Below are 26,875 nucleotides of genomic sequence, written 5' to 3' on the forward strand. Positions count from 1 at the left end.
TCACCAGTAAAAAGTTGGGATAACGTTCCGTACGGCGCCACCACTTTTTCACTATTAATTACAAAAAGGGATATCTCATTGAGGTAAATTAGATATTAAATCAAATCAAATGAAAACAGTGGTGCTGTCATACGGAAACTTTTCCTCACGATGATGTCAGTTAAAACTTAGTATTTTCATGATGATGCTTATTTTTTTGTCACCATGAAAGATGTGAGTAATATCTGAATATTGTGCCAACACGTGGTTCAAAAGTAGCCGGTGAATTTCACCCCCCCCCCTTCCGTAACCTGCGTGTGAATCTGCCCCTGCTGATGACCGTACGCGTTGAGAAAACCTCATAAAAAAATTGATCAAAGTTGCGAAGATGACGCATGCCGCCGATGAGCATGCATGCAGGCTATCCGCTACTTCATGATCATCATCAAAGCGCACAATGAGACTCAATCTTTTGTTCTTCACCTATAGTAACTTTATAATTTATTATGTTACTTTCAAATTTCAGTCTTTGTCTGCCTTCATCAAGCCGGCCTTCTGCAAACAAAGACTGTTACAAATTCTCCTTCCTCCCACGATCCTTTGCAGAATGGAACAAACTACCACAGGATATTCGCGACGCACCAACTATTAGTATTTTAAGAGTAAACTTCAAGCTATGGATATGGGTAACATCATCAGGGGGGCTCACTTCATGTAAATCATTGCTGCTCAGTAACCTGCACGTGTATATCCCGATAATAGTGGAGACTGTGCAGTTAACCACCAGAACCAGTACCAGAATTTTATTTTGTAAATCCTCTTACAGCAAAATAATTGACCGTGTAGTAGACCAGTCTCATAAACCGCGATCACACTACAAAAAAAGGCCTTTTATTCACTGAGGCTTTCGGTCCAAACGTATGATGATCGATCTGTTTTCACTTCATTTTGTTCGTTTAAATTTCCCTGCTTAGTTAGTTTTGTTGGTGTTTAGTTAGTGTTGCTGCATTTTAGACAACCTTCTGGATGCTTATTGGAAACGGCATACGACTCGATTAGCCGCTGCCGTAATGGTTGTACAAAGAGCCCTCTATTGTCAGAAAATCACAAAATAGAGAAAAGTGCCTGGTACCCATCACTTCCGACATCATAATATTATTACCAAACGATTTTCATTACCATTCCAGAACTTTCCGCATGGGACCAATGAATGAGTTTCACTATTTTAACCGCACGCGCATTATAGAAACCACACAGCACACCGCACCACATGCGCGAATTACATTATTGGTAATAGTGACTACTTACTAGCACAGGACGTATTCACTCAATTATTGTTTTTAGATAAATTGATGTATAATAATTATAATTATTTACTTGAAGTGTACCTTGACTGCTGTGTAACTGGCATTACTGTATAGGAGAGGATTTTAAGGGAGTGCTTTTCATTTTACGGTTTTCTGTGTGGAGATATTGTAAGTGCTGGGTAAGTTTCGTATCGTAGCGTCATACGTTTTATCGACCCTCACATGTTTTCGGTCCCCAACTTTGATTCCCGTTTACCACGAAATTGTGCAAGCTGCACTGGTGACAGAAGCTATGCAGTTTACTCACGGTCTTTATTTTCATCAGGCTTAATCATGCTGAGAATAAAGTTTCCTGTCGTTGGTTATGCTCAAACATTTATAAAATGATTGATTTTTGGTAATAATCATCACTAGTGCACTATTATGCCAACATCCCTGACATTCAAATGAGTCAAAGAAACATCATCCAACCTCGAAACTTCAAAACAAAATTACTATCTGCTAGATTGAGTTTCATTCTGCTCTAGTTACTAGATGGATCACGTGAGGTGGTTACTATTTGGGATTCTATGGTGTGCAAATGTGGGGAAAATATTAAAATATTTGAAGTGAAAATGAATTTTTTTATTTTTTTTTATTTACTACTGCTTAGGCCTACTGTAAGTGTAATAAGTTCTGATAAGCGTAATAAATATTATTAGGTCTACATAAAAGAGAAAATGGAATATCATAGATTGGTTTCTTATCTCCTGAAACCAAACATCTGGTCTGAAATGGGGGGAAAACGGATTGTTAGTGTGTGTGCTTCAGGGGGGGGGGGGGGTGTTTTACTTTCATGCCTTATATCTCTGGATTTTAATATAGTAGCCATAATGCCTTGGGACAAAAATGTAATAAGTTTGTTAAGTAGTAATTGAATAATATTTTTGATTTATTTTGCACGCCATTCTAGCTTTTGAATATTCAATAAAATACCAACCAATGAAAGGTGTGAAAACATATGACGTTGCTCCAAATGTCGTGCATGCATTTTTATAAGCACTGTTAATGGCGGACTGTCTCTCGCAATGTAAAACCCAAACTTTAAAAATTTCAACACACCATGAAGTGTAAGTGTTATATTGTTAAAAAATTGGATAGATGATTTGAAAAAAAAAATATTCAGTTTTCCTGTTATCCTACTGAAAACACATGACACCAGGAATTATATGCCATTAACCATGTGTATACGGCGTACATGAACCCGGCTTTTATAATAATTAACGCTGTAGGTACGAAGTAAACGGCTTCCTTCGCGTTCTCCGGTCTCATTACATTTACAGTTAGTGATCTTGTACTTCTGTAAACTATAAGGCCCCCCTTATAAATGCCGGACGAAACCGAAATAGTTCTAGGAGTAGTGCACGACGTGGGATCGGAAAACGTCAATTTCAATTTTCTTTTCACAAAATATTAACACGAAAGGAGCAAATTCAACAGTTTTAAAATAATGAGGGCTTGGAGTTCCAACTACAAACAAGGAATAATATGTGAGTAAAAGTTCAGACTCCCGACTGCTCCTGAGTTAGGTAGAAATATTTTTAATAGATTTTTGAATTTTTTTCGCAATGGTACGGGACATTTATAGTTATACCCTGGACTCTGCCGTGTTGCCTGCAACGGAGGAATCCAACCTGGGCTAGCTATACTCCTAGAACTATTTCGGTTTCTTCTGCTATCGTCTCCCGTAACCTCACAGGTTTATATCCCTCAGGATACGACATTACGATGATGGTACTAGTCTGGATCAATGAAATTTGTAATCGCCCAAATTAGGCTCTATCTTTTGATATCTCATTGTCTGGGGCCATCAACAGAAAATCCACTCCGCAATCTCAAAAAATACTGTATTTTTAATTAAAAATACCGTTGGTTGGTAGTACAGCCAGCTTTTAAAACCGCTTTTTCTAATTTCTTCATCCCAATTTATTTTGATGTCCCAGCTCTAGATTAGATATTTATTGCGCCGTAACTGTCTCACCATGGTGAAAGAGACCAAATTTTATGACCTGCTCGGTGTCAAACCCAACGCCACGGAGACGGAACTCAAGAAAGCTTACCGCAAGCTGGCGTTGAAGTACCATCCAGACAAGAACCCAGAAGACCCAGAGAAGGTAACAATAATTATTATTTCACACTTCTGATGCGCTCAAAGCAAAATCTGTTGTTTGTCGACCCAGGTCATTTCTGATTTGTTTAAACATTTGAAAAGAGCATTAAAAAGGCAGTGGAATTGACAGTTGGTGTATCTCAACATATATATGCATAAAATAACAAACCTGTGAAAATTTGAGCTCAATCGGTTATCGAACTTGCGAGATAATAATGAAAGGAAAAAACATCCTTGTCACATGAAATTTTGTTTGTTAGATGGTTGGTTTCGAGACCTCTAGTTCTAAATCTGAGGTTTTTAAATCAAATTTGTGGAAAATAACTTCTTTCTCGAAAACTCTGTTACTTCAGATGGAGCCGTTTCTCACAAGGTTTTATACCATCAACCTCTCCCCATCACTGTTACCAAGAAAGGTTTTACTGTACGTATGCTACATAATAAGTATTTTGAGTAGCAATAGTGTCCACTGCCTTTATTTAAATCTATCTTTTCAAAACCCCATGTTGATACCACCCTTGGTAGTACCATAAGACTAAAGAGATGGGGGGGGGGATAAACCTGAGAAAAAAAAGGGGTTTTGACAATTTCACCCCTGTTGACCTGTTTTGGCTTGTTTCTCCATACTGATATTGTTGATAGATGACTCATTTACTATCAGCTTGATCATGTTCAAGTAGTAATCAAGTAGTACAGTATGAAACATCATTGGGGGGGGGGGTAAGTATTCAGTTGTAGCTCTTTGGCAATTAGGTCTTTGTGAAAATCGGCCCCTGTACTCTGCGATGTCATTTCATCCTTTATGTTATGTTTGAACAGTTCAAGCTTATGTCTCAAGCCTACGAGAGTCTTAGTGACCCGAAGAAAAGGAAAATCTACGATGAGGGCGGAGAGCAGGCATTGAAGGAGGGCGGTGCTGGGGGCGGCAGCCACAACCCCATGGATATATTCGACATGTTCTTTGGCACCCACTCGAGAACGCACGAGCGACGCTGCAAAGATGTCATTCACCAGCTGGGGGTGTCACTGGAAGAGATGTACAACGGCTCAGTGCGTAAGCTGGCACTCAAGAAGAATGTAGTGTGCGATAAATGCGAAGGTATGAACACAAGTTTGTATAATAATACTAGGTTCTGTACATAAAGTCATAAGAACTAGAGGGCACACTTGTGATGCTACCTGCACAAACGCGACAGGACGACAATTAGACATGCGGGCCATTCTGTCTGCCCGTTGAATGAAGAACACGTTGGAGTTTGTGTTTATTGAACGCTGACGTGATGCTGTTTTGTCAACTTACATAGGCCGAACAAACACACGCTAAGCAATGCCTGTTTGTTCAACTTAGAAAATGGCCGCCTGCGTGCATGCCAGGCGCAAATATAGGCCAGTGCGCCCTCTAGTTCTTATATATAACTCTATGGTTCATATAGTGCTTTATCACACCCCTAAGGTTGCATTTAACAAAGTGCTCAGTATTTTTTCTGCATGGTATTATGGGCTACGTTTTTGAAGCATGAAATCGCTTCTTTTAAAGCACCACGGTTCACAAGATGATGTGGCGCAAAATATGTAAAAATAATAATAATAATATCAAAGTCTGATATAGCGCATGTATTTTATACTACCAAACAAGGTACTAAAGGCGCTGAGCATACACACTTTCAGCAAGAGGGGTTTAGATGTTGAAGTGATGAATTCTGAGACCAATTATGTAATACCTTATAAGGGTTTACAAGGTACTACGGCGCATTTAGCAGCCACAGCTAGGAACACCGGGGCAAACCCCTTCTCTTTTCGATAAGCGCACTGTTTTTTTTATTATGCATTACACAACACATGGGACCAACGGCTTTACGTCCCATCCAAAGGACGAAGCAATGGTTAAGTGTCACGGCTACCGATCAAACCGGGAACAGTGGTGGTTTTCAATTCTGGATCCTTTGGGGTAATTCAAAGAGAGTACTGATGATTTTCAGTATAAAAAAATCAAAAATCAAAAGTGGAAATTCAATTGTCTTCAGTTGATTATAAAGTTAGACACAAATCTTTGATTTCTTGAACTTGTATCTGATGTATCCTTGAAGGCAGTGGACACTATTGGTAATTCCTCAAAATAATTATCAGCATAAAACCTTACTCGGTAATGAGCAATGGGGAGATGTTAATAGTATAAAACATTGTGAGAATTGGCTCCCTCTGATGTAACGTAGTTTTTGAGAAAGAAGTAATTTTCCACAAATTTGATTTTGAGACCTCAGATTTAGAATTTGAAAGCACACAACTTCGACGACCGATTGAGCTCAAGTTTTCACAGTTTTTTTTATGCATACATGTACATGTGGAGATACACCACGTGAGAAGACTGGTCTTTGACAGTTACCAATAGTGTCAATTGCTTTAAAGAAAAGTGCGAGGTGAGATACATGCGCACTTTTAACATTTTATACCATGTGAACAAAAATGGCTGACATTTTTCTATATTGAATTTAACTTTGAATCATGTGTGCAGGACGCGGAGGCAAGAAGGGTGCAGTCGAGACTTGCGGTACATGTAAGGGGTCCCGTATACAGGTACATCTCAGCCCCATCGGTCCGGGAATGGTGCAACAGATCCGAACAGCTTGTGGAGATTGCCAGGGACAAGGAGAGAAGATCAGCGCGAAGGATCGCTGTAAGCAGTGCCAAGGAAAGAAAATCATCAAAAATAGCAAGATTCTGGAGGTGCATATAGACAAAGGTAAACCATATGCGCTGGGATTGGGTGTCTCTGTTTTTAATCGGAAATGTTTTTTTTTTTTTTTAACTCCCAACCCCAGAAAGAAATCAAAATTATTATTATAATTCTGTTTTTTATATACATGTAATTAAGATATGTAAGATTCATAAAGAAAATAACCATATGGAACACTCCAGACTGCAGAGAAGGCCCTACAAAACCAAAGATACATGGTGTACATGTTCTTGTACCGTAGTAGGCCTGCATTGCACTTGAAAGCTTTTGCACTCAAAATATTTCATGCTTTGCAGTCAAAAGCTTTCGTGCTTTCTGGTCATTTAGTTCAGTTAGTTTTTGTCAACAGCCTATCATATCCTTGAATGTACTACATTAGAAACGGTTAAAGCCTGGTTCATACTTCCTGCCAATGTAAATGCGATAGGAATGTTGACGTCACAAATTCGCATCGAATTATTCACAGCAGTTGAGTTGTGCTCGACTCTCCTGCGAATATCGCAGTGAAAACAGAGTTGTGACGTCAGTATAACCAGGCTTAATATTTTATTAATTATTTTTCTTTATTTTGAAGGGAAAGTATCCAGTTAATTTTTGGAACTGTTTGGTTGTTTTAATCCATTTCAATGTACATTGAAAAATAAAACTAACCTGTGAACATTTTATTTCAAAAGGTGGTCCATTCTGTTAAGAATCAGGAGCGGTTACATAGCCTACATGTATACATGTAGGAAGATTAATCCGTAATTTGGAATACACAATCTGACAAACTTATTTGACAGTAACTCTTCTGGGATAAAAACCAGAACTTGAATTTAATGCTGTATACCGCTCAGCCATGACACCCAAAAAAGTCTAAATATACATTGTACTAGATTTGAAGTTTAATCTATGAAAATGTAGGAAGAATAATCCATCATTTGGAATACACAATCTGACAAACTTATTTGACAGTAACATTGAAATCTCGGATAAAAACCAGAACTTCAATTTGATGCTGTAGACCGCTCGGCCATGACACCCTGCAAGGTCTTAATACATATACTACATGTACGTGTAGATCCTAAGTTTAATCTGAAAATGTTTCCCCTTACTCCACTAGGGATGAAAGATGGGCAGAAAATCACATTCAGCGGTGAAGGAGATCAAGAACCAGGGCTGGAACCAGGTGACATGATCATAGTTCTTGAAGAGAAACCACACAAGGTAAAACTACATGTAACTATTGTCCACGTTATAATATAAATAAAACTGCTTTCATCAGTGTAGCGCCCTTAACCAAAAACGAGTCCCGAGGCACTTTATATCTAGCTTAAAAATGTGAACAAATTAAGAAATGCTGAACAATTTAACAAAAACAGATTAAAAATGCATTACAGAAAAATACAAACGTTCAAATTGCAATGAAACAAAGTGTTAGTCTGAAACGACATGACACATGCAGATGATAATAAATACTGTCTAGCCTAGATATTGTAAACATTGATTTTGTATAGGAAGAAACTATGAATAAGAAGTAAACATTTGTGTCAACCATGTGTTAATCTCTTTAGTGGGAGCGTTGACTGTGAAAAAAGCTGGTATGATCTCGACGTTCCGAACAGTATTCTCTGCACTTCTTCAGGAGTTTACTGTTTATTTATAGTTTCTTCCTATAGACCTTTATCCTGCTGTCACCATCTTGATCATGTTCCCTATTTCCAATAATAGTAATGATTGCTATCATTCAATTGCGCCTGACACCAGACTATTATTTCATCCAGCCTCAGTTTGGTTACAATGAGTTGGGATGGAGTAACCACACCGTGATGAAAGTCTATTGATATTTTTTATTTGTTTTCAATCCAGTTGTTCAAGAGGAAAGGAACAGACTTGATTATCAACAAGAAGATAGATCTGGTTGAAGCACTCTGTGGCTTCAAGCATATCATCAAGACGTTAGATGATAGAGAGTTAGTCATTACCTCACATGCAGGTGAGTTTCAAACAGTCAATGGAATTAAATCAAACATCAAAGTGTTATGTATGTAGCACACGTATCTACCAAACAAGGTACTCAAGGCGCTGAGCATTATACAAACCTTCAGAAAGATAGGTTATTGCAGTGATTAATTCTGAGACCCAATTGTGTAGCTCACCTTACAAGGGTTTACCAGGTGCTACGGTGCATTCAGCAGCCACAGCCAGGAACACCGGGGCGAACCCCTTCTCTTTTCGATAAGTGCACTGGGTTCTTTTACATGCAACCAACGGCTTTATGTCCCATCCGAAGGACTAAGCAATGGTTAAGTGTCTTGCTTAAGGACACAAGTGTCACAGCTTGGGATTCAAGCCCACACTCTGCTGATCAGAAACACCAGAGTTTGAATTTGTTGCTCTTAACCGCTCGGCCGGACTATTACAAACACAAGTCCTGTGCCAAGTTTCATAAAGCCTCTAAGCTTGCTAGGCACACAAAAACTTTGCTTTATAGCAAAAAATACAGTTACTATGGATGTGACTGGTACACCAGGCATTTCTTGCTTAGCCAAGAAATTTTCTAAGTAGTATTTTCGGCTTAGCAGCTTTATGAAATTGAGCCCTGACTCTAGGGGCAGGCCTCTAAATAGCGGCACCCACAGCAATTGTAATAACCAGATCCTTTCAGGAAGTATGAGTCATGTCGTGATGAATCACAGTTCAAGATGTTTTTATTTTAGTGTTGGGTCTGTTTTCAAACTTAAAGACAGTGGACACTATTGGTAATTGTCAAAGACCAGTCTTCTCACTTGGTGTATCTCAACATACAATAATAAACCTGTGAAAATTTGAGCTCAATTGGTCATCAAAGTTGCGAGATAACTATGATAAAACAAAAACCCTTGTCAGACGATGTTGTGTGCTTTCAGATGCTTGATTTCAAGATCTCAAATTCTAATATGAGGTCTCGAAATCAAATTTGTGGAAAATTACTTCTTTTCTCAAAAATGACGTCACTTCAGAGGGAGCTGTTTCTCACAATGTTTTATACTATCAACTTCTCCCCATCAATAGTTACCTAGTGAGGTTTTATGATAATAATTATTTTGAGTAATTACCAATAGTGTCCACTGCCTTTACAACAAAAAAGAAAACTTGGGTTTTTGTCTATGAAAGAAACTGCCTTTAAAGGCTGATTATACAGTGTCTGTGAATTCTGCACAATTTTCTTCAAGACCCACACATGTGATATGTATGTGAGTCATTTGTAAACCCAAATGCTATGTGTATAGCATGTTTTATTTTATATTGGGAACTTCCTTTCTGATAAATAACATCAACAAGTGGTTTAGCATTGAAACAAATTGTGCCGATGCATTTTCAACAAACAACTTGACATTAAACCCCTTTTTCTCGGTTTTATTCTATCACATTTCTTTGTATTTCTAAACTCTACTACCACAACTTTTGAACCAAAGGTGGTATAAACATGAGGTTTTGACAGTATTAAAGCATATATTATGCTCTTTCCAAAAATAAATAAAAAATTACCTGGGTTGACAAACAACTCATTTTGCTTGATCGCAATGTTTAAATGACACATTATTGATTAGTACAGGAACGGGTGTACAATGTACTTTAACGGCACTGGACACTATTGGTAATTTATCAAAATAACTGTACGCATGAAAGCTTACAATGTACTTGGTAACAAGCAATGGAGAGCTGTTGATAGTATAAAACATTTTGAGAAACAGCTCTCTCTGAAGTAATGTTGTTTTTAAAAAAGAGGCAACTTCTCACTGTTTAGGATTGTGCCATTAATGTCTGATTGTGTTTGGTAGGTAAATTATGTTGTCGTGAATAGTCGTGAGCGACACAAATGGTTCACCAATGACCAAGCAGGAAGGCACGACTATTTTTGTAGTAGTCATGGCAGCACCATTAACCCAGTAATTGAAAAATGATAGTATCGTCTCGACTATTAAGCTATCAATAGTTGTGACTTTGACACTAGTCGCACGAGTTGCCCGACACCCAAGCTTAGCACGCAGTTCATACGGGTTGGCACGCAGTTCACACACTTTTTTGGCACGCAGTGAGTTCACGCGTTTCAGCCCGATGCGTGTATTGGCTCCATACTCCAATAGCTTGTACATGGGGAGAACCCTGCTTATGTATGAATGCTTAGCTATCCCGTGTCCTCCATCAAGTTCGAAGACATTCCGTTTGACCTCAATACTGTTTTCCTTTACTTTTTGCGCAGGTGATGTAATTAAACACGACGATGTGAAAGTTGTGCGGAACGAAGGGATGCCCATCTACAGGTCACCCTTCGAGAAGGGTCGTCTCATCATCCACTTTGAGGTTGACTTCCCAGAGTCGGGTCAGATCCCTCTGGATGCTCTACCCAAGCTGGAAGCAGTCCTCCCAGAACGTCCCGAATGCATCGTCAGTGACGACATGGAAGAGGTGAATCTAATCAATTACGAACCAAAGCAGCGAGGGCGCTATGAGAACGCGTACGAAGAAGACGGAGATGAGTTTCATGGAAGAGGTGGAGGGGGAGTTCAATGTCAAACCCAGTGATGGGAAAAAAATAAAAACGGACTTCTTGACAATTCCACAGAATTATTACTATTATTTGAAAACAATAGGAATGCTACTTTTTATGAGCCATGAATACTCAAATAAAAATACCAAAAGTAAATGCGTCACAAGTGACACCCTTGTCTTCAGGTTTTTTAATATATTGAGAGAGGTATTACATGAAACTATCCACCTTTATGAAGGTATTTAAAGCAGTACCAGCGAGGAAAACTCACTTGGCTGTAATTCACTCCACTCTGTGCTGGACCCCGTTGGTAATTGTCAAAAACCAGTATTCTCACTTGGTGTAGCCCAATTATACGCATAACAAATCTGTGAATATTTGTTCTCAATTGGTCATCGAAAATGCAAGAGAATGATGAAAATGAAAACACCCTTTGTACACAAATTTGTGTGATTTCAGATGCATAATAAAAGGGTTCAGGCGGCCTGAAGTCTTTTAATATTTGAGTGAGGAATTACCCCTTTTCAGAGGGAGCCGTTTCTTACAATGTTCTTTGCTATCAACAGCTATACATTGCTTGTTACTAAGTAAGTTTTTATGCTAACTATTGTTTTGAGTAATTACCAATAGTGTCCATGCCTTTTAAAATTTTTTTAAAACTTCACGATGCCACAAATCCTCATGTAGCGCCACAAGTGATATAAACCTTTGTATGTGCTTATCTATTTATGGGTGCTCATTTTAGACCTGTCCATTTGTAACCACTACTTCATGTAACGTATTTTGATGTTTGTTTCACCCAATGTAATGTAAAGTTTGGTTTAAATATTTTTTAAATATGATTTTTGAGCATTGTTATATTCAATTCAAATGTTTGTGCACTCCTTTAGTACAAGCTGAAGTATTATAAAAGATTTGTTCAGGGCCCAGTTTCATTGCTCTGCTTACCAGCAAATTCAACGCATACGATCACGATTCTCCGCTAAAGCGCAAGTGCCGAATTTCTGCGCTAGCTGTGTAAGTAATGAGTGCCTAGTATCGTGGACGTGGAGTAAACACACACACACACCAGTGAGTAAAAATTCCCTGCTAACCCGTGAAATATGCTTGATGTGAGAACATAATTCCCTGCTTTTGCAAGCGCCAAACGGTAAGCAGAGCCATGAAATTGGGCCCAGATTGCCTGTGCCAGTAGTTGTTTTGTTTACTGTATAAACAAAAATACGTGAATTAAGAAAACAAACATGGACTTTTTTAAAATATTTATATTTGACTGGTTTGGAGTATGAATGCACATTGATATTGATTACTTTGAACGTAATGTAGTGTGTGATATTTAAATTGTGTGTGGTCTTTAACCTCACCACGAAGACCTTAAAAGTGCTGTTTTGTCACACTTTCCCTGAGAAATTATTTCTTTCATCTTTTGATCCATTCTTGAACTGGGCCCAATTTTATAGAACAAAATTGCTCAGCACAACAAAATAATGCTTAGCATCAGGTCACCAGCCACTTAACCATTTCTCTAGTATAATCTATGACTGGCGTTTTACTCAATTTTGCTAAGCAGGAAAGTGTCACAAGGATGCCCTGTAAGTGAACTTCAATAACTTAAGCTTACAAGCCTGAGGAAAGCTGTAAACAATGGCGTAACTGCTTGCTACATGTACATGTACACCCTTGTGAACCAGAAACACCGGGTTAAACCCCTACTCTTCCACCATAAGTGTTCTGGATTGTTTGAAGTGCAATACCAATCATAGTACATGGGACCTACGGCTTAAGACGAAGCAACTACATGTATGTTGATCTGCTTGCCGAAGGACACAAGTGCCACGGCCGGGACTCAAACCCACTTTCTGTGGATTAGAAACCCCATAGCTTGAGTCCATTTACAAGGTTGCAATTTGAAAGCTAGGCCTGAATGGATTGGTCTGTTAGCCTTCTGAGGTAAAGTTGTTTTCTTAAAGACACTGGACACTATTGGTAATTGTCAAAGACCAGTCTTCTCACTTGGTGTATCTCAACATATGCATGAAATAACAAACCTGTGAAAATTTGAGCTCAATCGGTCGTTGAAGTTGCGAGATAACAATGAAAGAAAAAACAACCTTGTCAAACGAAGTTATGTGCTTTCAGATGCTTGATTTGGAGACCTCATATTCTAATCCTGAGGTCTCAAAATCAAAATCGTGGAAATTACTTCTTTCTCGAAAACTACTATACTTCAGAGGGAGCCGTTTTTCACAGTGTTATATACCATCAACAGCTCCCCATTACTTGTGACCAAATAAGGTTTTATGCTAATAATTATTTTGAGTTATTACCAATAGTGTCCACTGCCTTTAAAACAAAAAAGAAAACCTGATTTTTGTCAGTGAAAGAAATGTTCAGGGAAGTGTGTGACAATATAGCACCTATGAGAACCCAACAGGTTAACAAACAAAAAACTTCTGGAATTTTCAGCTTATTGTATTTTTTTTAACAAGGTAATAAACAATGTCTGTTTTAAAATGGTCTCCCTTATTAATTTTAATGTTTTAAGTAAATTATACAATGTTATATCCACAGATCTCAATATCTATGTTGTAGATAAGTCTCAGGGTCATGTCGCATGAGACAACCAGCTGATGATTTCACCAAATTCCTCCTAACCTAGGATTTATCTTAAGACTTGGGACGAGTTAAGTTCTGTTGTATAGACGTTAGGACGCATTAAACCCATCCTAAGTTAGGATAAGTTACTCGTTCTAACTTGAGACGGGATTAATCCTAGCGTTTCGAGAAATCGGCTGCTGTTCCAGGCAAAATTCCATTTGAATACACCTTGGGAATCATAGGAAATCGTTCACCAATTATTTTTGTGCTACCTAAGTGGTCTTGTAGCATGCACTGCAGTTGGTTGCCTCCAAGTTGCCTGCAAAACAATGTCTCATGTGACAATGCCCTTAGGGTCATGTCACACGAGACAATTTACAGGCAACCAGTTCCAGGCAATCTCCAAGAAGAGAATCCATTCGCATTTGAACTTCCACATGTGTTTCTTACGAACCATAAGATATTGTTTGAGAAATCACTTGAGTGCTACCAAAGTGGTCCTGTAGCATGCACTGCATTTGGTTGCCTCCATTTACCAGCAAAAATTGCCTCGTGTGACAAGGCCCTTTTACAGCCCTTGCTGTCGTGAAAATAAATATGAAGTTTGTAAACCTCTTGGAATGTTGTTTCAGGTATACCTCACAATCCAAAGTGGATCAAAATGTTTCTATACAGAAGCTTAGTCCTTGTAAACTAGATACTTTTATCTCTATATTCCATTCTGTCCAAAAAGCGTCTTAACGAAACAAATCAATTGTGTTTTTTTGTAATATAGTGCATACAAATCTCAGGAGTGTGATGTTTTTTTTCTTTTTTTTAGGTTTCAGGATTTTTCTCAAAGTCTTGTAAAGAAATAAAGCTTTTACTGGAGAAAAAAATAGTCCCCACTGTGTCCAGATCAAGAGTTTTTTTTATTTCTGTTGATGCACACAGTTTCAAACCTGCTGAATTTTAAGATCTTGGAGGTTCCAGGTCTTCAATAAGGGGGAAACCAAGGCCATTAAGCCATTTTTAGGAATTTCCATGTTTTGTATAAGTCAACCATGCATCTATTGGATTGTGCCAACTACTTATTTAGTTAATAACAATAATATTTTTGTTTTTATTTTCTTTCTTTGCTTTTGTTAAAACATTTTGTGCAATAATGTTGATGGTGACTTCTCCATATTTCGACATCCCTATGTTCCGAACCAACCCTTGTGATTTACATGCTTAGGGTTAGGGGGGGGGGGACATGCACAAGGGTTGTCGGAACATAAAGTCGGGTTGTTGACGAAATGGTATCTTTCCTCGCCTTTCATCTCTAGAACCCAAATTGGACTCCTGCTGGAGCTATGTGGATTGGGTTTTCAACTTTACAGTCCTTACATGACTGCATGGTTTTCCTGAAACAATTTTATAAAATTATGGGGATTTTAAAACTAAAACTTCCTTCCTTGCCTTCTTGTCTTCCTCTGACTCAGTTTGCACTTTCTGAGACTCCTTCAATGAAAAGATTCTATCAGGGTTAAATATTGTCCATTGAAGCACAATTAGGGTAGATGTTTATCTAAAACGGAGTAGTTTATGAAATAACCTGGTGAGCTACTGTACGCATCAAATAGCGGATCAACTTAACTTAGGGTATTTATTACAAATTATATCGAGGCTCTGCCTGAGGCTGGATGTGCATGTCCTGGGCCAATTTCATGGAGCTGCTAGCTAAGCAGGAAATTGTGCTTAAAACTTTCCTGCTTAGCAGAAATAAGCAGCATAGGTCTACTATAAGTTTTACGACATGGTATTTTGGCTGGTTTTTACTATGCACATATTTTTTTTTTTATATATTAATTTTGATTAAAATTGCGCATGTTTTATTAACTATTTTCATGAAATATTGTAGCATTCCATTAATATTGTGACAGTATTATGTAGTTTGGGGAACCTTTCAATAAAAAGGGAAACTAATTTGACTGTTTATGTGTGTTTCTGTATTGATCTGTTTCAGTTTTAGATTATGAACTTTATTAGTTGGAGCTATGGTTTCAGCAATTTATTTCACTTTATTTGCTTAATTTGTTGTTAAAATTTGATTATCACTGAATGAAAAAATTACTATTTTTGGTTATTTGATTGGATGTTTTAAAGCTGAAAACCACCCTGAATAATAAAAAAAAAAAAACTAAATAATTACACAACTTAAAGAAAAGTCCCATTGAATCTTTTTTCGAAAAAGCACAGTGATAAAACATAGCAGACAAGTGTTTATGAAACTGGGGTATAAAAAAAAAAGATCAGGCAGGCCTGGGAGGGATTCGAACCCACGATCTTCTGTTTACGAGACAGACGCCTTACCACTTGGCCACCAAGCCATGCATCACCCACTGTGTGATTTAACGGTATATAAACACTGTATAGCTGCATCCTTGGTCGCTTAAATGATAAACAAAAACAACATTTAGTAAAATATTTAAAATAAATTATACTTCAATGCAACCGATAAATAAATGTATTTGAAGTGTACTTTATATAAAATGAATATAGTAAACAATTATCTATTAATTTATAAACAATGGCCATTATCGATACAAAGTATTTTTACGCCGAGTTTCCTTGTGAAGTCTCATGCCCTGTGTTCACCTGTTGTAGTTCACATGTAAAGTTTTCCAGGCGAACAGACTAATGTCATCGAACTCGCCTTTCGCGGGAAATTTATACACACAGGCGCGCCACTACAAAAAATAAAAACACCGGAATTTTACTGCGATTGAATTTTCGTGTAAAATGGAATAATATGATCAAACCAAAAACAGTAGCTCAACGGAATGTGATGTGAAACGGACACTGACGACAGTATACTTAATACTTCGTTCATCTTCTGTGAAAGAAGAGGAACTCCTTCTTGTTTTGTCGGGTGGGGGTTGTTGCTGTGGTGGTGAGCTGGAGTGGAGTGGAGTGAGTAGGCCTAAATAAAATACTGTGTACTGTCGCCCTGTACTGTTAGTCAGTGTGTATTTTTTTTTATATTATTATAAAAGAACAACTCCTGATGACTGTTGTGTTGTGTGTTGGTTTGACATGATTGACTTGGTTGGATTGTGTGTTAATAATGCATTGGGCTGGATCATACCATATTAAAAAAAATAGCTGATCTATTGTCTGTTTTTTCTGTCTTACTCTTACTTAGCTAAGTAAAGCTAACTATTATTTAATAATATAGGGATATGGTGGTTAAAATTAGTTAATTACTCAAAAGACTTGACTCCCCTTGACTTGAGTCAAGTTTCAAAAAATTGTTAATGTTACTAGTAAAAAGTAAAAGGGGAGCAATTTTAAGGGAGTCAATGAGTGGTGAAGCTTGAAGAGGTTTTCAACTAGTGGTTTAAACCCGCGCTGAGGCCTGGACTTAATAACTTTACTGCGCATGCTGAGACGAAGTTGAGGTAAATTATCAAGAACAAGGCCCTCGGCGGGTTTAAAGTGAAACCACTAGTTTTAAACCGATTCAACACACTTTGATTGTTATTCATAAATACCTTTTCGGTCAAAAAACATCAACACCACTTCTTGGTCAAAAGGTAAAATAAATGCAAAAAAAAAACTAATTCTTCAACGCCTTCTTTCAACACAACACCCCTCCAGAGTCCAGCTATGTTTCAGCCGTTGCTCTCGACCAATAAGAATGAAGAAACTATTTTATAAGCGCAAGTGCAAGCTCGCGTGTCACGCCCATGTTATTTTTTTTATGGATAACTTTCCGTATGGCGCCACCACCTTTTCACTCATTTTTACAAAAAGGGATATCTCATTGAGGTAAATTAGATACTATATTATTTCATATCGAATGAAAAAGTGGTGGCGCCATACGGAAACTTTTCCTTTTTTATATAACACTTTTTACTGATCATCCGCTCAAACAACCCCTCATGATGTCCTCTCGACCAATCAGAATGGATAAACTGTCTTAGGTATTTATGAATATTCAACTAAACATGTTAAATTAGACCATTATGGCAAATGATGGGCATAGAATTACATACCCTTACGTTTTTTGTACTCCTTGCGACCTTGGCTTGGGTAATATAGATTATAGTTAGGGGTCCAGAGTCGGAGGCTCCAGTCAGTACCTTACTTAGTTCATTCATAGTCGTACACATATATCACGTGATGCATATGTAAAGTTAGACCATGGAGCTATGAAAAGGAGCTCCATGGTTTGTATAGCTCCATGGTAAGACAAGCATTGTCTTCGAATCGATTGAAGCAATGCCTTTTGATTGAGGAGGGCTCTCCGTGACCCACTGTCCAGACTTCATCCACCATGTGATATGGTGGATGAAGTCATGTCCCCTTTGGCCTGGAAGTCATGTCCCCTGTAAGTCATGTCCCCTTGGCCGGATGGAGCAATAAAATAGTTTAGTGTTCCAGCCATGTGTGATCATGATGGAAGTAGAGTTTAGGATGCATGTTATCTATATCATGTATATTGTCATTGTTTGCCATAATTGCTAAAATGCTAAAATTAATTTTGCCTTTACTTTATTATATTTATAAATTATTTTTTTGACTGGTGTGGTATTCAATATTGCTATCCTGTGAAAAAATGTAACTGAATGTTTGCTTATATTTTTTTTATAATTTGCATAGATGATAGTAGTGTGTGTGGACAGAATATTGAAAAAAGAACTGAACTAAACTGAAAGAAGGACATTTTAGAACAATCTGAAGATGGAGTCGGTGTCTGCAATGATGAATGTGGAGCTGCTTTCGGCCTGCAGTGCTCTCGGCTGTTTGGAGGGGAATAAGTATCAAAAAGAACCAGACTGTCTTGGTAAGATCATTCATAAAGAAAGCACCCAAACGACCACAATATTCAACTTTTATATTAGGCCCCTATTTGAAGTTTGTATTTAATTATACCAAATCCTGACTGGCACGTTTTGTTTATGAACCAAACATTAGTCCATCAGTAAAGAAATTTTATGATTTTTCTAATCAAATATGTTGAAAAAACCTAGATATGTTTAAAACAACAATATGTAATGTTTGTATATTTACATACAGGTGTTCAGTGTAGACCAGCTGTCTGAGTAAGGATGTGTTTGTACGAAATTGAAATATGAGTTTATCTGTAGTGTAATACTGTTCCCTGTAAAGAGCCTTGAAGTCCATTCACATATTGGAACTCCTTTGGGTGGTCCAGGTACTTTTAAACATTACTATTGTCAACCGGTGTAAACAAAATTAGAGTATTGAAAAAAACTTCTAAACATGATGGATGCAAAAGTGTACATGTACTTTATTGTGTATCTTGTCATCTGCCTACAGACAGGGCCCAATTTCATAGAGCTGCTAAGAACAAAAATTTGCTTAAGCAAATTTTTGTGCTTAGCAGCTCTATGAAATTGGACCCTGATGACAAGATACATACACAATACATGTAAGTCCCTCATAGAAAAAGAACTTCAATTGTATATTTTCTTATGTCACAGGTTTCCAATGACTAATTTAGTTGTTTTTGGTTTCAGTGCTCCTTCAACACCCAGCAGAGGGTGGGTATGTGTGCATTACCAATCTTTAGATATTATTATTATTATTATTATTATTATTACTTCAATTCCTCACACCACAGAAACCTTAAAAGACCTGATTCGTTTCCTTCGACGGGAAGATGAAACGTGTGACATCCGTCGGCAGCTTGGAAACTCACAGATTCTTCAGAATGATCTGCTATACATCGCCAAGCAATACCACAAAGACACAGAGTTATTTGAGACATGCATAAGGTTTGTCAACAACAGAAAAACAATTTTTGGAATGCTTTTTGTAGTAAATCCTGCAGCCTCTACATGTACCATACGTAATAATAAAAATAATAATAATCCATTCTTGTGTTGCACATCAAGTTACAGAGAAGTCTATATTTTTGGCTTGACATGAAAGAAGGCAAACAAAATTATTAGAAAAAAGGTATACTCATACACGTAGGACTGCCCTTGTAGTCATTAACATTTCCCTACTTTTTATGTATCTTCTAAAAGTTACTAACATTGGCGTTAACTTCTTTTTATCCACTCCCTTTATTCTCTATGAATATAGGCTTCTGGTTAACTTGACTCAGTCGCCCGAGATATGCTTCCAAAAGGTCCCAGAGGACAAGATGTTTCGCAACTACTTCTTGGAGGTTTTGTCGCAGCTCCAGTCTTACAAGGAGGCATTCGCTGACGAGGAAGTTATGGGAATTCTGGCTCGCAAACTGAAGAAACTCTTAGATTTGGTACAGTGTAGTGATCCTCAGTGTTTGTAGATAGACCAATTTTAGTGGTCAGTGGTAGGCTTTAAGTCCAATTTAGTCCACCAAGGGCGAGCAGTTTAACAAATAGATGTTAAATAGGATTCGAACTGCCTCTAGCCACCGGGCAACCTCGGTAGTCTAGTTGGTAAGACACTGCTCTAGAATGAATTGCAAGGGTCGTGGGTTCGAATCCAATCCGAGTAACATGCCTGTGATATTTTTTTCACAGGACTCTGGAAAGTACTGAGTATACAGTGCTAACACACATCAGTGTATGGGTAAAAACCAAAATTAATGTTCAGTTTAACAAAGTTATTCTTTTTTGAACAATGACTGTACTGCGTTCTTTCACTTGCATACATAACAAGACCGTGACATTCCAGGCCTGGTTTACAAAGTACCAAGTATCAAAAGCACAAGTGTCATGACTTTCCATCAACCCCACACTCTATTGATCAGAGACATCAGCGCCAGTGCGTTTGACTACTCAGCATGACACACTTATCTTTGATTTTACAAAGTCTGACTGAAGCCCGGTTCATACTTGCCGTAAATGTGAATGCGATACAAATTTTGATGTTACAAATATCAATTGACTGTGCTGAACTCCTGCAAAACATTCGCTGTGAAAACAGCCCTGTGAGATCAAAATTTGTATCGAATTCGCAAGAAGTATGAGCCAGCCTTAAGTCCGGCCGATAAAATTATACTTAAGTTTATTTTGTGGTTGTAAAGCTCAAGTTTAAAAAACATCAACATTTGTTTCTCTTTTTCCATTTTCTGGTAGGAGTGGGAAAGTCGACGTGAGGATCACACTCTATTGATGGAGAGGATTCTTTTACTGGTTAGGAACATTCTGCACGTCCCAGCTGATCCCAATTATGAGAAGGTAGATTGTTTCAAGTTGTCGTCACAAAAAAACCCCCAGATAATCCAGCCACTACACTATAGACTATTATGGACTTTTGGCTTGTAAACATTTTTTGCCAAGCAATGTCTTTCTGTGCTTAGAAAGTTTTTGTGCTTACAGGCTTTATGAAACTGGGCCCCCATCTCACTGCACTGTTCCAGCAGTTTAAGGAACAAGTTCAGCCAAAACAGTATTCACAGTAAGCTTGGGCGGTTCCAGAAATTTGGGGCTCGGTTCCGGTTCCGAAAAAAAGCTCGGTTCTGAGACATACCCGGTTCCAATTCAATATAAAACATAAGCCGCCCGTCCCGAGCTCACACACACCCAATTGAGCCGATCTATTTTAACTGAAAATAACCAAGTTAATCAGACATCGGTTCCGAGCTCACACACACACAATTGGAGCCGATCTATTTTTAACGAAAATACCAGAATACCCACCCTAATGATCAGACATCGCGCCACCGAGCACCTATTTTCCCTGCATTTAAACAAGTCTTTGATTTAGCCGGCAGTACGATCGTTGTGTAGCAGTATGTCCGTTGTGTAGCAGTATGTCCGTAGTGTAGTACATCCGTAGTGCAGTACATCCGTAGTGCAGTACATCAGTAGTGCATGCAGTGTGTCGTCTCTGTACATACAAGTGTACTATGCCTGTACATGCCTGTACATGCCTGTACATACATACGTACAGCACTGTGTGTTTTGTGCATGGGCAAGCTTTTATGAATATGGATATATCGGCAGCCAATCACAACGTGCTGTCTATTTGGCAGCTATGAATACAGGTGCTAGTTGTACATGCCTAGATGCATTGGAGGGGGCTGTGCAGGGTGCACTGTGTATGCAGCCACACGTGATAGTTGATACTCATGTCGGCTTGAAGCCTTTGCACACTGTATCTGCGGTCACCGCTTTCAACATCAAGCCTCAATTTCTAGAGCCGGTTCGTCGCAGGATCGGCTCCACAGAGCCTTTTATTATTGGGACTCAGTCTTTTAAAATCGGAACCGACAAAAGCGGGTACCCGGTTCCACAGAAGAGTGGAACCGCAAGTCCGGTTTTCAATTTGGAACCGGGTAGAACCGGGTAACCGAAGGGACCGCCCAAGCTTAATTCACAGGTGCTCTTAGTAAGACAGGGAACTTGTCGACACCTACTTACAGACCAACCAAGCTCTGATTAGTAAAAGTACTCTGTACGTTAAGAGAAGGCGTTCGACAGAAGATGCTTGTGCATTCTGCCGGAAATTGTTGGAGGTTGTTCCCAGTTCTAATTTCCCTCTACAAGTAACTTTCATCGAGGTTGTGGGTCAAGGAATAAGGCAAGGAGAGGGCATGAGGCCCAACGGATGTGTTAGATCGTGTGGTGTGCGTCGCCTTAATGTAAATTCAAAAGTGGTGCATTAGGTCAAATGCTGATCGTCACATGCTTCGCTTGAAATTTGCTTGAAGATAAATTTTTTGTCACACACGCCTTCGGGCCTTGTTGGATACGGGACACAGAAGCGTTATGTTTTTCCATATTCCACTCGCTCTTGTATGCTAACTTACAATATCAATCCCTTACAGCGTACGGATGACGATGCCAGCGTCCATGATCAGGTTCTCTGGGCCCTCAATCTGAGCGGGATGGACAAATTAATCTTGTACATAGCGAGCTCGGAGGCTGAACAGCAGTGGTGCATGCATGCTGCTGAGATTATCACACTCATGTTTAGAGAACAGGTAGGAGTGTGTGCATTTGATTTCCTGGATGGAATTTTTTTTTTTAAGAAAGGAATGTTAGTTTAGTTTTTTTATCCAATACGTGTTTTAGCAATGTATACTCAGGACTTTGCCGAGGACTGTGAAAAAATATTACAGGCATATTACTTGGGCGAGATTCGAACCCATGACCCTTGCAATTCTAGAGGAATGTCTTACCAACAAGACTACAAGACTATCGAGATTGCCTGGTAGTTAGAGGCAGTTCGAATCCTATGTTTTGGCAGCGAGTAATGCTGAAAGAAGGGCGAAAGTTAGAGTCAAAACATTCTAGCCTTTAACTTTTTTTTGCAAATACTATAACCCAACACACTGTGTTGAAATGTCTTTAGTTGTTTTACTCTGTCAAACCTTGTTTGATTATGTGCAGACTCCAGAGCAAGTAGCTACTGCTGGGGAAGCCAGGCTTGCCAGTGAGAGACAGAAAGACGAACAAGAGCTTGAGATGATCAGACAACGAGAACTTGCTGAGAAGAGGGCAAAGGTCAAGGCAGGAAGTGCAAGGTCGGGGGTTAATTAATCAGCATATTCGAATGAGAAGATTCAGGTTTTGAAGTTCATCAACCCTGGGCCATTTTGATTTGCCTGTTTGGCTGAGCGGATAAGAACACCAAACTCTACTCTGGTATTTCTGATCAGCAGAGTGTGGGTTTAAGTCCCGGTAGTGACGCTAGTGTCCTTGAACATGGTCATTTAACCACTATTTCTTTTCCTTCGAATGCAACATAGAGCCGTAGATCCTGTGTGTTGTGTAAAATAACGCACGCAGCTAAATATTTACTTTTTAAATGTCCTACATGTAGGTGCAAAAGAATGAGAACTTTATCATTTGTTCTGCGTCACTCACTGATGTTATTGCTCTAATTTTTATTAACAATAATCTGTTAACTATGTTGACAGGCATTCACGCTTCGGTGGCACATTCTGCATCAAGAATCTGAAATCTATCAGTGACCGTGACATCATCTATCATTCAGCCGTCCAGAACAGCAACAACATCACCTTCGACAATAAGAAAGAACCCAAAAAGAAGCCCAAGAATCGAATGCCCATGAAGGATACATCAGTCACCCGCAGGTATGTGCCCACTTTGAATATCTACTTTGCATATTCACCTTGAATATATACTTTGTATATTAATCTTGAATTTCTACTTTGCATATTCACTTTGAATATCTACTTTGCATAATCACTTTGAATATCTACTTTGCATAATCACTTTGAATATCTACTTTGCATTATTCACTTTGAGTATCAACTTTGTAATGGCAACTGGAAGGTGTAGGGAGCTGGGGTTTAGATGGGTTACACCAGGGTTCTTATTTGTGGGTAAAGTCCACAAGACCGTAGGGCTGGAAGCTCAAATATTTTGACAGGATTGGAAAGTATTTTACAAGACCAGAGTAAAAATGTGTTGAAAAAGCACTAACAGAAGATCTATCTAATTTTTTCTTTTGGTAAGTATACTTCAATACTCAACAGAATTGAAATACATTTATCAGACTAATATATTTGTCACAAAGGTTTAATTACACAGTGAAGTATTATAATTCAACTGAGAAACACAAGACCATAGACTTGTCCGGTCATGTGTTTACTGGTGCGTGTTTTTGAAATCTTGTTATTTAAATGTGTCATTCTTTCTTTTTGTTACAGATCTACTCTTAGCATACGCCTGTTTCTGAAAGAATTTTGCATTTTGTTTGTGGAGAACTGTTACAATTCGCTGATGCACGCAGTTAAGGTTAGTATAGTGAGACTGCAAGGAAAAAAGTAAAACAATACCACGAAAATTGTTTTCATCCCAGGAGACAAGTGTTTTAGCGTGTACAATGTATTTACACAACTCTCCTGAAAACATTGCTCTGTAATGGCAAAAAAAATGATCAAAACTCTTAAAAATTCTTTTTTTTTTAAATCTTTGCCAGGATCACATAGTGCATCAACGAGCCCAAGAAAACGATGACTCGTTCTACCTGTGGACAATGAGGTTCTTCATGGCGTTTAATCGAGTTCATCAGTTCAGGGTAGACATCATAAGGTACAGTGGTCCAGTGGTTAGGCTGCAAGACTTGCAATCACAAGGTTGTGGGTTCGAAACCTACCAAACTAATTGCTGATTTGACAATGACTGCAGAACTTGCAACCGCAAGGTTGTTGGTTTGAGTCCTCCAAATTAACTGCTGAACTACCTGTTTGGTGAACCAATCGGTCACTCACGACTATTCACGACAACATAATTTACTTAAAAAAACACAATCAGAGATCTCTGACACAATCCATGAATTTTACTTTACTATGGTAATGCCTGTGGCTAACAATTTGAGGCGTGACTAGTTGAGTAGTAAATGTCACTAGTCGCCCAGGCCTAATTTGATTTTGTTTCCTCCACAGTGAGACTTTTTCCGTCCAGACTTTCTACTATGTTCAAACCCAAATTGTTAAGTACTTGGACATGATGACAACCGATAAAAAGGAAGCTCCAGCCTGGTCCAAAAGGTGAATATTTGCCCTCTTCTCTTAGATTTGTAGAGCATTATTGTTTGTTTTGAAAAGAGTTGAACCAGGGTGTCATGGCCGAGTGGTTTAGAGCATCCAATTTAAGTTCTGTTGGTTAAGTCATCAGAGTGTGGGTTCAAATCCCGGTCATACGCGCTTGTGTCCTTGAGCAAGATTCTTTACTAATTGCTTCCCTTCACCCAGGGGTGTAAATGGGTACCTGTTAGGGAAGAGTGTGATATTACTATATGAAAAAGCTACTGGAGTGCCACGGCAGCTCAGGGCTGTATACTCCCCAGGGGGCTGAGAAAGATGAGGAATGTTGTTGGCGAGGAGTGTATACTGTTCGAAACGTTCTAAACTGTTATGCGGTTGTACCCACGAGTTTATTGTTATTGATAGTTTATTCTTATGTATCTTCCCAGAATGCATCTGGCCATGAAGGCCTACGGGGAGTTGATGGCGACTCTGGACACGATGTCACGGTCGAGCGACCTCAAAATCAGAGACTCGGCTAAGGTCATTCAGGGTAACATTTTCTACGTCATCGAGTACCGGGAGGTTTTCTTGATGCTACTCAAAAAGTACGACGAGGTCAGATGTACAAGGTAATTAACTTATGAGAACAGATGAGGAGGAAGTAAATCATTCATTCATTCACTCAAACTGATATTTATTTCCATACTTCATGAAAACAGAATACAAACAATGTTTTAAAGGAATAACCAATAAACAAAGCTATTTAATGAGGGCATGATATTCTTCCTATACTTAAGTCTCTTTTCTGATTTGTTTGCCTTTGGAAAAATCATAAAAAAGTTGTACCTAATAAGGCCTGAAAAATCCATTACAGCCACCACCATGTGTATATCATTATGTATGTAGGTCAGGCCTTGTCCTGGGAAAATGTTCCTACTTTTTTCCTGGTCATTGTTGATTGGCCAGAGCACAGTTTCATAAAGCCTGTAAGCACAACAAACTGCTAAGCACAAGAAAATCTTGCTTAGAAAAAACAGGTAACCAGCCAACATTCCATAAAGTTCACATAGTTGCGACTGGTGCCCTACTACAATGTAATTTGTTTAGACAGGCCCAGACAGGTAAAAGTCTCATATCAACAAATTTCATATCAAGTCTCGCTAACAAATCAATGTTATTTTTATTATTTTTAAATATCTTTAAATGATGTGTTTAGATCGTACCTAAAGGACCTGATAGAGACAACGCACACCTTCATCAAGATGCTGGAGAGATATTGCAAAGGCAGGAAGACGGTCATGGTGCAGGTACGAACTCACAGTCCACGGAAACGAACAACATTTCTCTTTGAGTACATAAAATCAATCGAACAGTACGCTTGCCACTAAAAGAGTTAAAGCACTTGAAATCACATCAAACAAGATGTGAACAAATTTTTACAATTTAGTATGACAAACAAACATTGTAAACTGACAGAAAATTTACCCTGACAATTTGTGTGGATTTACGACAGCTTTAGACTTCTACAAATTTCCCTCTGTCACAAATTTCAAATGTTCCTAAAAGATTTGATCTACAACAATTTGTTTTATGCCGGCGCAAAATTAATGAAAGTTCATCAAGATAAAACTATATCATGAAAATGCTCCAGCTAGATTGCACTTCTGTGGGACTTTTAATATCATGTTTAACACCCATTGTATAAAACATGCTGTGGAACCCGTTTTAGAGAGAGTGCTTCAGCCAAACTTCATATTAAAATTAGGGTCCAGAGTGCCCGACAGTTGCAAAATTTGTGTGAATTTATGACAACTTTTGGCTTCTGCAAATTTCCTTCTGTCACAAGCTTCAAATGTTTGTTCATTTCTTCCTAAAAGATTTGATTTACGACCATTTGTTTTTTAGAAAAAGAAGAAGAAAAAGGCAAAGCGTCGCAGACGTCAACCAACCGCCCAGCAACAAAACGGAGACCAGCCTCAGGAAGTTGATGAGGAGCTCAATGCATTATGGGATAACATAACCTCTGACCTTTCAGCCATGTTGCAGGGAAGAGAAGACGTTCCTGAAGATGTGGTCCCATTTGACGCAGCCTCAGAGCTGCCAGTGGAGGAACAGAGGTAACAAAACGTTTTACTCATCAAGAGATCATTTAGCTTAAAGGGTCTGT

The 26,875-nt window shown here is 38.5% G+C and overlaps 2 protein-coding genes and 1 non-coding gene across 5 annotated transcripts in view; 2 read left to right on the forward strand and 1 right to left on the reverse strand.

The window, feature by feature from the left end:
• Positions 1-1,214: 1,214 nt before the first annotated feature.
• Positions 1,215-13,196, forward strand: LOC139936973 (dnaJ homolog subfamily A member 1-like). Of its 2 annotated transcripts, none has more exons than XM_071931863.1 (7): positions 1,215-1,465; positions 3,269-3,439; positions 4,255-4,534; positions 5,948-6,175; positions 7,272-7,375; positions 8,018-8,144; positions 10,395-13,196. In XM_071931863.1, the coding sequence occupies exons 2-7, from the start codon at positions 3,308-3,310 to the stop codon at positions 10,715-10,717; spliced, it is 1,194 nt and encodes a 397-aa protein (XP_071787964.1). In that variant the 5' UTR covers positions 1,215-1,465; positions 3,269-3,307; the 3' UTR covers positions 10,718-13,196. The 2 variants fall into 2 exon arrangements, with proteins under 2 accessions (XP_071787964.1, XP_071787965.1); XM_071931864.1 differs by having other exon boundaries at positions 1,215-1,454.
• Positions 13,197-15,559: 2,363 nt separating this feature from the next.
• On the reverse strand, positions 15,560-15,631 carry Trnat-cgu (transfer RNA threonine (anticodon CGU)). The gene has a single exon. It is a non-coding gene; the product is annotated as a tRNA-Thr (tRNA).
• Positions 15,632-15,971: 340 nt separating this feature from the next.
• LOC139937329 (protein timeless homolog) overlaps positions 15,972-26,875 on the forward strand; it is a 28,277-nt gene continuing 17,373 nt past the window's right edge. Inside the window, exons 1-14 of one of the 2 annotated variants that reach the window (XM_071932434.1) lie at positions 15,972-16,218; positions 17,914-18,090; positions 18,892-19,045; positions 19,359-19,536; positions 20,342-20,443; positions 22,036-22,191; positions 22,601-22,734; positions 23,131-23,307; positions 23,887-23,974; positions 24,159-24,271; positions 24,625-24,729; positions 25,155-25,337; positions 25,925-26,015; positions 26,614-26,825. In XM_071932434.1, coding sequence (XP_071788535.1) covers positions 17,988-18,090; positions 18,892-19,045; positions 19,359-19,536; positions 20,342-20,443; positions 22,036-22,191; positions 22,601-22,734; positions 23,131-23,307; positions 23,887-23,974; positions 24,159-24,271; positions 24,625-24,729; positions 25,155-25,337; positions 25,925-26,015; positions 26,614-26,825 — 1,796 coding nt within the window. In that variant the 5' untranslated portion in view covers positions 15,972-16,218; positions 17,914-17,987. Of the gene's footprint in view, positions 16,219-17,906; positions 18,091-18,891; positions 19,046-19,358; positions 19,537-20,341; positions 20,444-22,035; positions 22,192-22,600; positions 22,735-23,130; positions 23,308-23,886; positions 23,975-24,158; positions 24,272-24,624; positions 24,730-25,154; positions 25,338-25,924; positions 26,016-26,613; positions 26,826-26,875 lie in introns of both variants that reach the window. The other variant, XM_071932433.1, reaches the window with a different exon arrangement.

Source organism: Asterias amurensis, chromosome 5 (assembly GCF_032118995.1).
Source record: "Asterias amurensis chromosome 5, ASM3211899v1".
Taxonomy (NCBI): domain Eukaryota; kingdom Metazoa; phylum Echinodermata; class Asteroidea; order Forcipulatida; family Asteriidae; genus Asterias; species Asterias amurensis.

Coding starts and splice junctions, on each gene's coding strand:
- LOC139936973 (XM_071931863.1), top strand. CDS start 3,308: ATGGTGAAAGAGACCAAATTTTATGACCTGCTCGGTGTCAAACCCAAC. Junction 3,440..4,254: donor ACCCAGAAGACCCAGAGAAG/GTAACAATAATT, acceptor ATGTTTGAACAG/TTCAAGCTTATGTCTCAAGC. Junction 8,145..10,394: donor AGTCATTACCTCACATGCAG/GTGAGTTTCAAA, acceptor CTTTTTGCGCAG/GTGATGTAATTAAACACGAC.